The 18,309-nt window shown below is 37.4% G+C and overlaps 1 protein-coding gene across 2 annotated transcripts in view; it reads right to left on the bottom strand.

Moving 5' to 3' along the window:
* Nucleotides 1–3,226, bottom strand: part of CEP162 (centrosomal protein 162) — an 88,366-nt gene extending 85,140 nt beyond the window's left edge. For both annotated transcript variants that reach the window (XM_037844265.1, XM_037844266.1), the window contains exons 1-2: nt 2,979–3,226; nt 1,904–2,006 (exon numbers count right to left, since the gene is read on the bottom strand). In XM_037844265.1, coding sequence (XP_037700193.1) covers nt 1,904–1,960 — 57 coding nt within the window. In that variant the 5' untranslated portion in view covers nt 1,961–2,006; nt 2,979–3,226. The remainder of the gene's footprint in view (nt 1–1,903; nt 2,007–2,978) is intronic.
* Between the last annotated feature and the right edge of the window lie 15,083 nt (nt 3,227–18,309).

The following is an 18,309-nucleotide window of genomic DNA, read 5'->3' as shown; positions in this document are numbered from 1 at the left end:
CTAGGGCTAGGGAAGGAAATGGGAGGAGAATGCTAATGGGTACAAGGTTTCTTTTGGGGTGATTAAAATATTCTAAAATTAATTGTAGTGATGGTTGCAAAACTCCATGAATACACTAAAAACCATTGATTTGCATACTTTAAATGGCTAAATTGTATGGTACGAGAATTTTATCTCAATAAAACTATATATATATATATATATATATATATATATATATATATATATATATATATATATATATATATATATGACAGGCTGGTCCCAACACTCTTCTTAAAAACATGTTTTGGCTTGCCTATGACATTACAACCTGGACTCAATTTAACTTTCCAAAGCCAACTCCTACCACTAGCCCTGAAGATCCCATGTTGCACCTGTACTCAACCACACAGACAAGTTAGCCAATACAAAATTTTATATGACAGTACAGCTGTCAATTTTCTTCATCCATGAACAAAATTGAAGACAAGCCCATAATGAATATTCCTACACAGTGACTTATTTATATTAATTCCATAATGAATATTCCTACACAGTGACCTATTTATATTAATTTATAAGTGCAAATTATGCAAACTGTTTAACCAGCCTTTTATCAAAATGATCAAAGAAGTCAGCATAACTCTAAAATCATGGTTTTCTTTGTTAAAAATGAAACACTGACTTATGAGAAAAGAGCTTCTTTTGAGTTGAGTACGAATGTGTGTATGTGTTGGAGGGGGTGGTAAATGACAGGGAGAAGAAAAAAACATTTTCCCAAAGGCATGTATGCTATTTAACTTTTACAATGAAAATATTTTCTATAAATATAACTTTCAAAATGTGCCCTTATTGGAAATATAAAAGGTCAGTTTTTCAAAGGGAATGTTAGACTCATATCCTGATTGCCTACTACATCCTGAATTGGTAGATGCTTTAATCTTTACAACAATCCTACAAAATAGGCATTATTTTTTCTATTAAACAGATAATGAAAGTAATATTCTTTCTACTACACCACAGTCCCATGATGAACAGGAATTTAAAATAATAGTTTAAAAAGTGACTCTCTTTAATGCTCTGCAAGGCCCCTCCATTTATGTAAATTCATAGGATGTGGTGTAAATCCTTTCATTTATTCATTCGGCAAATATGTATTAAGGTACTGCAGATACAGCAATGAACACACAGCCATTGCCACACAAACCATGCATTCTTCTAATGGAAGCAGAAAATAGACTCACAAAAAATAATGGTGTGATGTGCTTATCCAGATAACTGAATACGTGGTATACTAAGAAGAAATGACTTGGTGGTTACTTTTTTTTTGAATAATCAGGACAAACCTTCCTGGGTGTGGTGATGTTTAAGATGAGATCTTCACTAGTCAGGTGAAGAATAAGGGAACAGCACTGTTGCAATGCTGCTAGTGCAGCTCCTAAGGTGGAATGAGTTTGGCATGCATGGGGGAGAAAAAAGGCCACCATAGCATAAGCAAAGTGGATGAGGGAGAAGAGTGGTATAAAGTCAGTGTCGTAGACATAAATAAAAACAAGTAGGGCTTTGTAAGCCATGGTAAGGAGTTTGGACTTTATTCTACACGTGATGGAAACAAATAGTGTTTCAAACTAGGGAGGGACAAGAATATGATTTAGGTAACAGATCATTATGGCGGCAGTATGGTGAAAGGAATGCTGCGACATTAGTTGAGGACTTATGCAGTAACCCACGTGAGATGATGGTGCCCTGGACTAGGATTCTGGTAGTGCACACGGAAAGAACTGGAGAATGACAGATATATTTTGGAGGTGGAGTTGGCAGTGCATGGAGATGGACCAACTGTATCTTAGAAGTGAGAGAACTGAAGGATGAGTCTCTTTTAAGACAAATTTACAATACAGCTGTCAAAAATATAACTTACCTCTTTCATAAACTGTTCAAATTCTTCATCTAGCTCTTCTTTGGAATAGTGAGCCATAATCAATAATTTTCACTTCCCAAAAGTATTTACAAAATAGGAAGCACTAAATGGTAAGAAATAGAAACACTTTTTTAGAAAACCATATCATGTCATGAAAACAACCAGACTTAAGACATTTCTCTTATGATTTGGTATATATGACCAATAAGCTGGACAAAAAATTTCTCATTCATTAAGCAAAATGATGCAGAAAAGCAGCTTTCACAGTGTGTCTTGCACTCTGGGTCCAGAATTACATTTTCATGTTAACAACTAATTGTTAAAAGGTCATCTCTACAATATTTGCTAAATCTATACATATTACTATATGGGGGAGAGGGGCATTATTTAACTTTCCCTCAAACCAGGTCTTCACAGGCAATCTCTAAAAATTTATTAACTAGCAAATCCACAGGATCATTTCTTTTTTGCAAAGCAGAGATTTAGAGCAACCTTATCATTCAGTTACTTATTTCATAATCCATATTGATAGTTTTTTCCAGATATGAAGATGTTTCCAGATACAGACATACAGAATTCATCAAGAAGACCCAGAATCTATTTAAAGTTAATGGAGTATAAGAAAGAGTATGAATTATGTTTCTTTTGGAGGGAGGGAACACCTTAAGCGAAATCCATGAACCCAACTAGAGATCTGCTCCAGCTTCTTGATTCTAACTCCTTGAGGCAGCCCCAACCCCACAACTTTTGCAGAGCCGGGGTTGTAGGGACCAGGCTGCAGAGAAACACTTTCCATTCCCTCATTAGCATCCCTCATTAGCATTTCCGATCAGTTCAGGGTGGGTACAGTAAGGTCCTGGTTCCAAAAGTTTGGTCTGAGACAGACCCATTGAAAGAATCTTCATCTCAGTGGAGTCCCGGCTCCAGGAAGCATGGGTTGGCGGGAAGACAAAGCCTGCAGTCCGGGAGAGGGAGGGGACAGATCCGGGAAACTAGAACCTTCAAGACTGGGTGTGAAGCAGGGGTCTGGGCCATGGTGACCTGGCCGGGGAGCAAGCGTCCATGCCTTACCTACCTTTGACTCTGAATTCGGCGCTTTCCCCGCACTTCCGAGAGATACCAGCAGTTGCCAAGGGAACATAACCTCAGCCGCCTGGCTCCGGATCACATGACGCGGCTTGGTCACGTGACCTGTGGGCCCAGAAAGGCAGCCGTTAGTTTCCTAGTAGGTTATTCCTTCTTAGAGCGAAAGTTGTGACAACCACGGCTTAGCAGGGTAACGTGGTAGGTAAGAGCCGTCGCTGCTGCACCAACACATTCTTCCCTGGCTTTTTCTGCGCTTCTTGGAAAAGAGGAGGGCAGCAAACGGCTTTCTGGAGAGACAGGAGAGAGGCATGATGGGCGTTGTAGGCACATCCGGTGGCTTCCTGGGAAATGTAGTCTAGTTTCCCTAGTCCTTGTATTTCGCTTCTCCTCTTTCCAAGCATCCCTACGTTTGTCATTTGTGCTTTCTGCTTTCCAAGTGGAAGTTTTAAAGGAATTTAATTTACTGGCATTCCTCTAAATGTATAACCCTATGCGGACGGTCGTACGAGAAACTCGGACCTTTCAGAAACGACTCGGCTGTCAGGATAGGGACGTCAGTCCCGCCATCTAGTGGAGAAGAAATTGAAAACGCGTACCCATTCAACAGTTGCTCTTACTATAATGCTACTTGTCTCTGATCAAATCATAGTTTTCCCTACTCTTACTTTTCCCTCATTTTCTTGGATTTTTTTCTTGCCATTTTTTCTTAAAAAAAAAAAAGCAACGCAACTTGGCGTTTCAGAAGAAAGCATTTAGGATGGTGAAAGAACCCCAATGAAAGTGAAGTCGACAACTGTTGAAGAGATTGTCGCTGGCAGACATCCCTCAGGACCTCATTATTTCTGGGCTGTATTCATCCTAACCCATCACTTGTTGCAATGGAGGAAATATCTCAGCTTCAATCAAAGACCAATCTTCCTACATGTGATCTGGAGCCTTTACCAAGTCTTCTCATAGTTTTTGTTCCACCAGTCATTTCCTCTACCTTCTGTCTCTTCAACTTCTGTCTGTTGGATTCTTCTCAACAGCATTAGAACACACTCTGGAACCCCACTCCCCACCCAAAATGCCATTACTAAAACACAGTCTTCACTCTGTATCTCACATAATTGAACTTACCTCTATCCTCTCCTTGACTGTGAAACTTTTCTGAAGAATTGTCTCCACTTCACCTTCCTTTTCGTCAGACCCTCTAATCCAGCTTCTACCTCCAGCATGCTACTAAAACCATTCTTGATAATGCCACCAATTTTCCCCACATTGCTAAATCCCCCCCCCCTCCAAATACGTAAGATATCATCTTACTTGATCTACCAACATTATTTGATCCAGCTGTCCACTCTCCCTTAGTTTTTCTTACACTTTTATGGCTTCTCCTCAGTGTCTTTTATTGCTTCTCCATCTATTCTACCTGACCTCCAAACATTAATATTTCTCAGAGTTTATTTCTGGACCCTTTTATCTTTTCACTTTACATTCTTTCCTAGGGGATTTGATCCCCTCTCATGGTTTTAAATATCATCTATATTATGACTTTCAAATATATGTCTCCATTCTAACCTCTCTTTTGAGATCTAGTCTCCTATATCCAAGCTACCTAAATGACATCGCCACTTTGATGTCTCACAAGCATCTCTAACTCAGTGGAAGTTTTGCTTTTTCCCCCCTGCCCTCACACTAATCTGTTCTCTTCTAGCACTTTCCATCTCACTATATGGTACCTTCTCTCACAAGTCACTCAAGACAGAAATCTGTGAGTCTCTCTTCTCTACACTCAAGATAGAAATCTCACCCATATTCTATCCCTCTCCAACATTCTGTTCATAATTAAAATTTGTCAGTACTATCTCCAAAACATGTCTCTATTCTATTCACTTGCTTATGTCTTAATTGCCAACGCATACTCCAAGACCTGTTAACGCTTGCCTAAAATTCTCCACCAGCCTCCTAACAAGTCTCTCTGTTTCCACTCTTATCCTCCTCTAAACCATTCTCCACATAATACCAAAAGTGATTGTTTGAGAATGTAAATCAGATTACTGCTTTAAATCTTTCAATGATATCCCATTGTGCTTAAGACTGAAATTCAAACACATATAAGAACTTGTATGATGTGGTTGGTACTACTTACCTCTACAGCCCCATCTCATCCCCACTCATCAATGCACACAGAGTTATTTGCAGAGGCAAAGGTAGGTAAGGCATGGACGCTTGCTCCCCGGCCAGGTCACCATTGCCCAGACCCCTGCGGAGTTTAATCCTCTGGTCATGTTGTGGTAATTAGAGCTTTAGTATTGGGGATGGAGGATGAAGGTTATTATGTCTAAATAGTGAGTATTGGTAATTTTGTCCCCTTGCATAAATCTATAGAATTTACATTTAGGTAAATTATGAGTTCTGAATTGTAGTTGGGGAGTCACAAACTTTTTGGTACTCAATTAAAGTGTTATTTTTTTCAGAATAATCATCATCAAAAGAATGGTTAATATTTATTGAGAGCTTACTCTGTGCTAGACACTGTCCTATGCATTTTGTAATATTATTTAAGTTTCCGAAGTACCTTTTGAAATAGTGTTATCCCCTTTTTAGAGAAATTACACTAAGGGAGGTTAGGTAACTTTCTGAAGTTTCTGAACTTTTTGATGTTCACATAACTAATAAATGATGGAACCAAGATTCTAACCCTGACAAATTAACCTCCTGGCACATAATTTTAAACACTGCAAATCTAACTCTCATGATAAATATGTATGTTGTTAAAATGTCAATGAAATGGCAAAATAAATGAGTTACTTTAGTAATTAACTTACTTTGGCTAGGATGAAAGATTCCTATTCTCCTAGCTCTTCATAATAGTGATAGAATTCTCATGTGTTTTTTGTTTTGAATAATGTGAACTTTTATATATACTTGTGTTTGTTCAGCACTCTAGTGAGGTTCTAGGGAACAGGAATTTTACCTCATTGTTATATTGCCTTTTCTCATAGCAAAGAGTAGAATATAGTAATTCAGTCCATATTGACTATTGGAATGGCTGAAATAAAAAAAAATGACAATATCAAATGCTGTTAAGGATGTTAAGAAACTGGATCAATCATACATTGCTGGTAGGAATGTAAAATAGTACAACTAATCTGGGAAAGAGTATGGCAGTTTCTTACAAAACTGAACTTGCACTTACCACATTGCACTCTTGAATATTTAACCCAGAGAAGTGAAAACATATTTATACAAAGACTTATATATGAATGTTCATAACAATTTTACTCATATAGTCCAAAAGTGGAAACAACCCAAATGTCCTTCATTGGGTTAATGATTAAACAAATTGGACTTGGTTCTTAATATGATATCATCCCTCAAAGAGACCAGCCAGCCATTTAATATCAGGTTAATGTTACTGGATCTCTTCTATCCTGGAGACAGCAATAATTCATCCTTGCTGGAATTAAAACCTGCTTTGGTAATGGGTTTGCATTCTCTGCCAACAAAGCCTCCACTAGCACAACCATTTGAGAACTTATAGAATGCCTTATGTATTGGCATGGCATCACACACACACACACACACACACACACACACACACAACTGCCTCTGACCAAAGGACTTACTTTATGGCAAAGTGGATGCAACATTGTGTGCATGACCACGGGATCCACTGGGCTTACCACATATGTCATCATCCAGGAAAAAATAACCTAGTAAAATCAAGGAATTGCCTGTTGAAGGCTCAGCTAAGGTTCCAGGTTAGGGAAAGAATGGGGTATATGTTCTGTATAAATGGCTGAAATATGGTTCTCTGTCCCTTCTAGCTAGAATACATGGACTAAACAACCAAGGAGTGGAAGTACAATTGATCCCTCATGCTATTACTCCCAGAGTTTGAGCTTCCTTTTCCTGAAACCATAGACATTAGGATTTAGAGGCCTGGCTTCCAGGCAGGCGAACTCCACCAGAGGACATGGTAAAGGTTCCACAAAACTTGGAGCTATGAGTATCATCTGATCACTTTCAGCTCCTCATGTCAGTGGACAAGCAGGCAAAAAAGGAATTAATACATTTGCAGTTAATCAACCCTTGTTACTGTAAAGAGTCAGGGTCACTGCTATATAATAGAGGCAGGAGGAATATGTCTGTAATCAAGGAACTTCAGTGGTGCATCTCCTGGTGCTTTAGCTCCAGGTGATAATAGTGAATGGATAATCACAGCAACTTTGGCCTGACAGGGGCAAAACAAGCTTAGGGGAAGAAGACCTTGGTTACTCTACCAAGCAAGCAACTTTATATCAGCTGAAAGGCTCACTAAGTGGGAGAGAAATCCAGAATGAGTAATGGCAGAGATGGTATCCATAAGGTCTTGGGACTAGCTGAAGCAGCAAGGGCTATAGCTAGTGCTATAGACCCTCTTGCAGAGATTGTGGCTTGCTACCACCTTGAAGGGCATTCTTTGACAGATTGGACTTAAGGGCGAGAAAGGGCAGATCACTGTTTCCATGACCAGCTCTCATCGACTTTGACCAGCTTCCTGCAGGTGCAACCAGAGAGTGCTTCACCTCTGGCTAAGGTGTGAATCTTTCACTTCCCTACCTGGAAATTTTCTGACAAGTGTGGAATGGCCATGCAACTGTTACGTGTGTACACCTAGAAGTGGTTTGGGGGTAAAATCCCAGGGGCCACCCCTACCCACGGGGGAGGGGAACACAGGGACAAATGCTTCTCTTTTTATGTCATACATTTAATTAAGTCTTCTCAGAAGGTCTCATGGAATCTAGCACAGGTGGCCAAAGCCATAGTCATTTTGATAATGCATTGTTGTTTCAACTTTCCCTTCTTCCCTCTTTTCACTCCTTCTGTTCGTTATTCCTGCTCTCTTGGATCATATTCCCAGATAAATTACCTGCAGGGAAGCCATTTTGGGAGTAACTCAGGTCAAGATGTAATCTTATTAATTAAATTTGAACTAATATGTAAATCTGAATAATTCAGGTCTTGTATGCAATTATGCTTCATTATTCATGTGAACAGATTTAGAAAAGGATTTTGTAAATTAAATTAAATAATAAATTAAATAAAATGATTTTGTAAATTTAAGGAATTGTTTCAACTTATCTAAGCTTTATTCTTCATTCAATTTACATTTGAGACCTGGTTGTCATTGCACTAAGTTGCTATAGCATTAAAATGTTCACTCTGCTATATAAAGTGTACACATATTTGCAGATTTACAGACTAAATGGGAAGTGCTTTTTCAGGCTTTAAAGTAGTATGAAATTGTCCAACATTCTTCCTATATTATTGAAAATTCTCAAGGTAAATAACTAGGAAAATTAGGGAAAGCTTCTTCAATAACAAATAAATGAAATTTGTGGCATTATTTCTGTTGGCATTTGTAATGTCAGTTTCCATTTTCACCATCAGAGGTCATGAAAGGACAGTGTAGAACAGAACATTCAAGTTTTGTTGGAAATATATCTAACTTTGAAATTTCAACTGTAGCTTATTATTAGAAGGTTTTTTTAAAAACAAAAAATTGCATTCTATTTATTGTCATTTGTAAATGATAAAGAATTTTTAAGAATACATTTATCAGGTTGGTTGCAAGAATATCAGAATAATCTTTGACATTGGTGCTTTCAATTTTTATTTTAAGAATGAGATTCTAAAATGCGAAGTACTGACTAGTACTTAGCTTGGATATATAAATATGCTACTTAATTTCAGTTTTTTTAAGTACTCCATTAATAAAATAAAGAAAATAAGTGAAATTAACACTTAGAAGTGTCTTGGAATACATTTCTTAGTGAACATAGCATATCAAACATAATAAATTGCATCTCACATAAACGTTTTACCTGAGAAACTGAAGGTGCAAAATGTATCCAATATCTCACTGATAATAATAAAGTTATGTTTTATATACCTACTATTTATATGTATTTTGGTTAAGTTTTAAGTGGCGTGTATTGGTTTAAAACTTCTTGTGCTCTATATAAATTATTAGAAATGCAAAAAACAATAAGTTAAAATAATTTGCATTTGGGTTATAAAAACATGGACGTCATCAATTGTCTTTGCTGTTTTTCTGTAATCATAACAGAAAAAAACTCCTTACAAAATGATTGGTACATTTTTTGCATTAGCATAGTTCCTTATATTTTAAAAATTCTGTGGCACATGGGTTGACATTGGGAAATCAAAACACTCTCCACTGAAGTTGGAGTCCAAATTGCCAGCGGTTGTGGTCTATCTGCACTGCCTCTCAACAGCTCTGGCTTTGGCCAGCTAAGCTCTGCCCAGCTCAAGGAGCTACCAGTGGGCAAAAGGAGCCCCTACAGGGCTGGAGGCTGGTTGGAGGAAATTATATTTGACTTACACAAAAAGTTTAGATTAAAATGTGATCCATCCATCCCAAATTCCTTTTTGTTTAAATAGGTACAGCAATAGTACCTACACAATGGTGTTGAGAGGAATAAATGAGTTGAAACAGGTAAAAATTTAGGATGGTACCTGGTACATAATAATGCTCAATACACATGAACTATGGTGTTATTATTTATGAAGCACATCATACATTTATGAAGCAAATGTGGTCAACAATGATTTGATGTCTATTTACTACCACTATTATTTGTACATTTCTTCCAAAATAGGGTATTAAAAGACATTTTTTGTTTGTCTCTTGGAGCCTCAGATGATATCACAGTTGTCACAACCTTCAAAGAAATTAAAAACACAACTCTAACTTATTAGAAGAATCCATTTTTATGGACTATTTGTTTAAACAGCCAAATCTTAGTCTTTACTAATGTTCACAGAGTCCCTCTCTCAATTCTGTCCTTTTTTTTGAGTCTGTTCTATGTTCTGGTTTACTCTCTAATCTTCTAGTGGCTCTCGAGTTTTAGAAGCCTCCATACTGCTCGCATGTGCAGCCTGCTTCCATCCAAAATCACTCTTTCTGTGCAGTGACCGTGGGATATTGTGGTGATGGGAGCTGACCGGCATCTACCAGAATCTGGAGCTCGAGAAATCTTTGCCAGAGATTTCATTATTTTAATTCATACTCCTTTCGTGATAATAATAACTGCTATGAAAGCATGCTTGGAATTTTTTAAAAAAATTAGTTTGAGACTTTCTCTTGCTCAGACTGGCTTGATTCATTAGTGAATTTAGGGCCAATTTTGACATGAAACATGTCATTTAGACATGAAAATTGATTATGCTGCCTACACAAATACTGATGTGTTATATAGCTTGAGAAAATACTTTACTTAGCTTTTTGTTTGTTTTTGGTTATATAATCAATTTCAAAAGTAAAAATATAAATTAATATTTGATATGAAATGGGAGAAAGAGCTGATTTTCACCTGAAGTCCTTTTTAGAACTCCTTTATCCAGAGAGTCAAAACACATGCATCATTTTCTACTCACCATATAAATCTCATTGATGAATACCAAGGTTTCTATTAAAGAAAAAGAAAATATAAAGAGACTGTTTCTACAATTCTACCAAACCTTTCACCAATGCTTCTAACAAGTTCCAAAATGAATTTCATCTCCATCCTCTCCCTTGTTTGCCTTCTGCAGAAGGTTTTAATGAGCAATGAACTAGTATTAAGGGTGAAAGCCAAAGGAGGGAAATCCTGAACAATCCACCACTTGCATTATTCTATACCCAACAATCAAGAATATTGAGAGTAGCATTAGTTCTATAACACCACTTCCTTACTAAAGGAATCCATTTAGTTTGGGAAAACTGCATAAGAAGCCAAAGAAAAACCCAATTCAGGTTTGTTTTCTACTCACATCAAAGCTTTCACTGATCTGATACTTCAAGTTCTTATATCTCTAGTAAAAAGTTATCTTACTCTACCTTTTATTTTTTTTTGAAGTTCTGCTCTTTCTCCTACCAGATCATAAGTGCTTTGAGGGTGAGCATTGTGTTATTAATTCTTGTATCACAGTGTTTTTCACAAGGGATATGTTCAATAGTGCTCAATAGGTGGCCAATGAAACTATTGGCTTTATTATCTGTTGGTCCCATTTTATTGTCTCTTGGTTTATGTTATAGCTTAAAACCTTTGTAGGTATTAAGAAGTCCTGAATGGATGTTGTGCATAGGGGGAAAGCCTCCTTCCACCTTCTATCCCACCCCTGTGTATTAGGAATTGTCCTTTGGTCTGAGCGTGGGTGAGCACATTATTTCAAGGCAGGAGTAGTCTAGGAAGGATCCAATGACAATAAAAACGAGATGATCCTTTACTACTCTAAGTAAATTTCAGTGGATGACAATGATGAGCACCTTTGTAGGTGAAGGACAATGAGAGATGTGGGAGTGGTAGTCTCCTCTATTGGCTCTGCAGTTGCTCCGAGTTAAGCCACATGCTCTCTACTTCCCAGGATCTAGTAAGTGGACGAGTAAATTGCCCTTTTAAACTGGAATAAGTATTACATCAGTGAGAAAAGTTTTTCATTTTGTGTCTCAATTCTGAAGATAATGGAAAAAGTAAAGATGTTAACTAAATTGCCTATGACTCTAGAATAAGTTTCCTTGGAGTTATTAGAGTGAGAATGATAATTTGTGATTGATGACCTTCCTGTTGTGGGGGGAGGGGGAGGTATATGTCCTAGTGTTTTTGAGAAGTCTGAATAAAACTCGCTTTATTTTTTTTAACAGCTTTATTGAAATTTGGTTTACATACCATACAATTCACCCACTTGAAGTATACCATTCAATGGTTTTTAGTATATTCATAGGTGTGTGCAAACATCACCACAGTGAATTTTAAAACTTTTTCATTACCTCAAAAAGAAACCCTGTACCTTTTTGCTATTACCCACCCCGTCCTGTCCCATTCTCCCATCCTCCCCCAAGCCCCTGACCTACGCAAACACTAATCTACTTTCTGTCTCTGTAGATGTGCCTATTCTGGACAGTTCATAGAAATGGAATCATAATATGTAGTCTTTGTGACTGGCTTCTTTCATGTAGCATGTTTTCAGGTCCATCCATATTATAACATATATCAGCACCTCATTCCTTTTTATGGCTTAATGATATTCCATCATATGGATATATCTTATTTTATTTATCCATTTATCAGTAGATAGACATTTGGGTTGTCTGCACCTGTTGGCCATCATGAATAATGCTGCTATGAATGTTCATGTACAAGCTTTTGCGTGAACATGTTTTCATTTCTCTTGTGTATATACCTAGCAGTATGCCAGGTCATAGGGTAATTCTATGTTTAATCTTTTGAAGAACCTGCACACTGTTTTCCAAAGTAGCTGCACCATTTTACATTCCCACCAACAGTGTATGAGGGCTCTGAATTCTCCACGTCTTCCCCACACTTGTGACTTTTTGATTCTAGCCATCCTATTGGGTATGAAGTGGCATCTCATTGGGATTTTGATTTGCATTTCCCTGATGGCTGAAGATGCCAAGCATCTTTCATATGTTTATTGGCTATTTGCATATCTTCTTTGGAGAAACAGCTATTCAGATCCTTGGCCCATTTTTTTTTTTTTTAAATCCGGTCCTTTGTCTTTTTATTATTGAGTTGGGTGAGCTTTTTGTGTATTCTCGCTATTTTTACTACATCTCTTTGTTAACTTAGTTTAACTTTCTCCAGCAGTTTTATTTCCTTTCTCATATAATAATGAACACATGTAGCTTATTGACCTACTCTGAAAAGCTGTTTTGCAATACATAGATAAAGATGCAGGATTTATGCTCCCCCTCTCTTTTACCCCCTAGGAAAAGAGGTGTTAATGCTTTATTTTTCTTAAAATCCATGGGATTGTGACCTCCATATTTTGAGTTTTTTCTGAGTTTTTAGTACTCTTTTAAATAAGATAAATTTGATTTAACTTGAGTTGAAGTTGGGATTTTAATTTAAAAATATGTTATGTAACAAGGATACTGTAAGATCTAGAGAATGAAGTCATATATTCCTAACTTTAACCCTGGGATTTTAAAACACATCTTTTTGTGCAGATCTAAGAGACCATGGGCAAGTTCAGAGGGAAAGGCCTCTCATGGGACTCCCAGCTATGGTTTAACAGTGGAGGTGGACCCTTTCCAGAGTTCAGAAATGTTCACCATAACAAATAAGTTTAGTTTGAACCAAATCATCCAGTGGGCTTGTTTTGACACAGGGAATATGGCCGACAAGCGACCAGAGGTGTCTCCTGTCATGGAGGATTAGGCTGGACTCTCTGAGAAGTCCCAGCCTCCTCTGCAGAGGAGCCAGGGCCTGGTGAATCAGACGGGTGTGGTGGCCATGTTGGCGGTGGCCAGCAGGAAACGGGAGGAAATCCAATTAGGAAGAGCCTCCTGAGAAAAGTAGCATCTGAACAGTAGAAGAGAATTGTATACTTTTGGCTCAGACCGACAGCCTTTTAATGTCTGGATATCACAACCAGATACACTGCAAATGTGAGTTTGTTTTATATTTTTAGTTCTGGCAACTCTTCAAGAGCTAAAGATTTTTGTTTTGTTTTGTTTTGTTTTGTGCTTAATTTTGAAAAGTTCCCCAGGCTTTAAACTTTGCAATCTTAGGGTATGATAGAATTTTAAATATCAAATTTAGAATTATAATTTGAAGTTAGTTAAGTATATATGCATAATCTCAGAAAAAACTCCATGGGGGCACACTTCATTATTTTCAGCATGTATTGGTGGTGGGACCATATTTGATTTCTGTTATTTTCTTTATACTTTACTATATTTTAATGATTATCTGCATTGAACATCTGGCCTGTTATGAAATTTGGGGAGAAAAAAAGGAAAGTACAAAGACTTAAAATATGGAACACCCAAGTACACACCACCCTTGCTTACAAGTTGTTATATTTGCTTGAATTTTTTTGAAGAAATAAATTACTGTAGGTAAAGTTATGTATGCTTTATTTCTGTTTTAAAATATTTTTCTAAAATTTTTTGTTTCTTAAATTTTTTAATTAAGAAACTGTGCATTTATAGAACAATCATGCATAAAATAGAAGATTTCCCTATATCACCCTATTATTAACACCTGGCATTGATGTGGTACATTTATTATAATTGATGATAGCATATTTCGTGGCTTAACTTAGGAATCACTGTTTGTGTTATACAGTTTTGTGAATTTAAAAAAATTTTTATTGTATTACCATATATACAACTTAACATTTGCCCCTTTAACCACAGTCAGATAATCAGAAAAAGAGAAGGAAAGTGTTTAATTTTATGAGAAGTGGTCAACATGGTTGCATTTCAGATATTTATGCCTACTCCATGGTTAGTTCCTAATGTGAGAATTTTGTCTTTTAAAAAAATACACAGAACACTGAATAACCATAAACTTTTGAGGATATTTATAGTTTAAGTGAAAACAAAGTAAGTTATTGTATGTTTGTAATAGAGATTTCATTTTGTGAAGGGGTCCAAAATAAGAATGCCCTAATTATAAAATAAGTAAATTTTAAAACAGGAATAGTATAGATACAGTTTATGAGACTTATAACAAAATTTCCCCATTGCATTGTTCTTTCTTTATCTAGGTCATGGTGAATCAAAATATTCCTTCCCAAGTCTGGAAACTAGTGTTTTATTTGCTTTCTTGGTTGTACTGAACCACATGTAAGGGCCCAGGGTAAAGATAGTGAGAATGCAATTTAGCGATTAAAAGTAGGAAAGGGGGTTAGATTTTTAATTAATGCGCTTATAAAAATAAGATACTTTAATAGTTTCAAAAAATACAGTTGACACCTACACTGGTGAAACGTATTACGGCAAGGCCCAGGCAAGACTATATGGAATTGTAGGGATCTCAAAAACAGGTTAAACAGTTCTATCAGAATTAATTTCTGAGGATTCCTAGAGTGCTAAAGCTTCTTAGGCACACTGATGAAAGCTGTTAACTAGTGCACAAAAAAGAACTTCAAGTGTGTATTAAAACAATAGATTACTGGATTCTTACAATAATAGAATAATTAAATTTTTCCCTGAATTTATACATATTTATTCCTGGCACAATTTTCCCCTTTCAACGATGGTATCATTTCTCTTTCCAAAGTTAGCTACTTCAATTTAATTTTCTTTTAGCAAGTTTGGTGCATATGAATAGAATAATTACCATGGTTTTTTTGGACCATTATCTCTCAAATGGCTGAGGAACAATGGTATTCTGTTCCTCTACCAGGTATGTAGCTGACATTCAATAATTGTGTTTGTTGAATAATATAGCTTTTATGTCAGCATCTCACCACTAAAACAAATTAGCATTATTTACATATGCTTTCTGTTACCTTTCAGCTAATATTCATAGCAGAAATAATTTTTATATTATTGATAAAAACCCAATACTTAGCATGTAATTTGCTGTCTTTAGAATCTTAAAAGCTATTACATATGCTGAAAGTAATGACGTTTTTGTATTATTATAATGACACTGTGCAATATTATTTTAAAGAGCTTAAAGAATTTGATCTCATTTACAACCTGTGAACTCTAGGTAGAGACAATGGCCTCTTTACTGTCTTTATAGCACAAGAAGTATAATATAAATTTTAGTGTGTAAGTAAATATTGTCCAACAGCATTCAAGTACTTTTGAAATTGCTTTAATCTTCATCTATGAAACCATTGAAAGTGTTCCACAAGATTGCTACACTACTCAGCTTGTAGGTAATTTAGGCAATAAAACAACTGCATGTAAACTTTGGTATAGATGTAACCTCAGCAGGGTACCAAAGACCACTTCAGAATTGGTGTTAGAACAGAGAATAGAGTGGAGATGTGCCGATTAAAAGGCTGATGACCCATGTTCATGCCAGGAACTGCCTTCCAGCTTGTTATTTTTTTGTGAAGTTGTGGGAACCTCATTCCTGTCACTGGGCAAAATGAAGACAATTCCTGTGCAGCTGGCAATAGAAGCCAGAATCTTCTGGGGGTCACCCATAGACTCTAACACATTCTCCCACAGGGAGCCACAAAAATACTCAACAAACTTTACTGAGGACATCTTTTGTCCCAGGCACCTTGCCTGGCTCTGAAGATAAAAGACAGTCCCTGCCAAAAGGAACTCGCTGTGAGATGGGAAAGAGAACTGTAAAATTACATAATTATTACAGCTTGCTGGGAGAAGTTCTACAATAAAGTTCTATGACCACAAACAAAAGAAGCACCACCTCTGCTTGGAGGTGTCAGCCAGCTTCACAGAGGTTACATGCCAGGAAGGATAGATAGATGCTCCCCTTTTAGGAAGTGGGGACCAAACTTTTCAAATGTTAAGAACAACATGTTTAAAGAGGCAAAAGGAGAATGCCTTTTTTGGATAGTATTGCATAGCCCCAACAGCTAAAGCATAAAATGCACCACTGTCTATCTTTTGCTGTCCAGTATCTGATTGCACTTCTTTTTGGCCTACGAAGCTAAAGAGCCTGTGTCTTGCTTTTGTAACCCCTCCACCCTCCCCTTTTCTTGACAAGGAAAGGACATCTAACTTAGACTTGGTCAGCTGGATGGAGTGAGGGAAAGCACATTGAGTGAAGAATCCTTCCTGTGCAGTAGTGGCTGTGGGGCCAGTTCCATTCCCAGCATCCACAAACAGTGTCCCTGAGAGCAGCAGTGGTGGTACAAACTGCAGCATCAAGGTTCCCTAGTGACAGCAGTGATAAATGCAACTGGATTGGTTCTGTCGTCTGCTTTTGGCTATGGCTTTTCTGCCTATCCTCCCTTTCTTTCTGCCTTTTCTGAGTCTGGTTCTCTATCCTTTCCAGTATTTCCGTGAGCTACTCAATATGTACTGTCATAAATTGCTTTCCTGCTCTTTTCAGCCATAGTGCTTGCAAGCTAAGGACCTGTCTAGTTCAAAAGTGTTCATGTTTGGATAGGAAAAGTTAGGGTATAGTGTGAAAGGTCTCATAGGCCATGCTAAATATTTTTCTGTTTTTGAAGAATGGAATGATATAATCATATATGTGTTTTAAAAATATGATTCTGTAGTCTGTGTTGAGATTGGTAAGGAGGAGAGAAAATGAAGAAGAATTTAGGTAGGAGACTACTGTGACAGTCAGGTGAGAGATAATGAGGAACTTAGCAGATAGCAGTGAGGGAAAGAGGATTTGAGAGACTGTTCAGAAGCAAACTGTATTGGTTTTGGTGACTATGGAGTGAGGTGGAGGGAGAAGTTGATGATGGCTTTGAGGTTCTTAGCTTGGATGGCTGGATGATGGGGCCACTGAATAAGTAATCTAAAGAAGTTTTGGATACACTGAATTATTGAATTCAAGGTGTAGTTGGTGATGTCCAGTAGGCAGGAGGATATGCAGAACTGAATTTGAGCATAGATATGGGAGATGGCTTTTTAGGTGATCAGAGGAGACGTAAATACCTTTGAGTACAGATAGATAGATAGCTGTCTGAAGATAAAACCCTCAGTGATATCAACATCAAACACTATGAAAGCTACTTGAAAGCTTCTTTCATCCATTACTGGTTATTTTGTTGTATAACTTGTGTTAGTCTGAGTCCTCCAGATATCTATATGTAAATATTAAGAGACTGTTTATTATAGGAATTAGCTAACATAACTGTGGGGATTGACAAGTCCAAATTTTGTAGGGGAGGCCTTAAGTTGGGGACTCTGATAAAGGTAAGGTTGAATTTCCCCAGAAAAAGCTGGCTAGCTGAACTAGAGGCAGGGATTGTTTCTTACTTCTGAAATCCTCAGTTCTGGCTTTAAGACATCTGATTGGATGAGGAGTCCCTGCTCATTGCTGAGGGCAACCTCCTTTGTTGATTGTAGATGCAGCCAGCTGTAGATGCAATCGATTGACTATAGATGCTAATCCATCTACAAAATACCCTTACAGTAACAATCAGGCCTGTACCTATAATCTACCCAAGTTCACACATGAAATTTACTATCATACTTGTGCAAAGTTATTCAAACAAACATTTGAAAACAGGCAGGGGAGCCTGAATTTCCACCTGCTGGGCCTCCCCCTCAACTATAAAGATGGGCTTTGAGGTGTCTTCTTGGAATCCTACAGTTCCAGGTATAATATACAACTTATTTGTTTTATATATGGATCTATAACAGTAGATTTACAGTGTCCCTCCCAAGCTGTCACTATACAGCTTCTGCCTTGTTTCTCCTTTGCTGCCCTGGCTCCCGTTTGTCTCCGATTGCTGCTTGCAGAGCCGTGGAGAGTGGCTACACTCTCATCATGAAAACACCAATGCCCATGCCAAGGGTGCTAAGGGCACTCTCAAAGCTCCTATCTTGGGTGATAGAACCATGCTGTGTGCCCAACAGTGGATGGCATAAG

This window comes from Choloepus didactylus, chromosome 7, assembly GCF_015220235.1.
Source record: "Choloepus didactylus isolate mChoDid1 chromosome 7, mChoDid1.pri, whole genome shotgun sequence".
Lineage (NCBI taxonomy): Eukaryota > Metazoa > Chordata > Mammalia > Pilosa > Megalonychidae > Choloepus > Choloepus didactylus.
The sequence above is the reverse complement of the archived record's forward strand: the minus strand, read 5'-3'. Positions and strand labels throughout refer to the sequence as shown.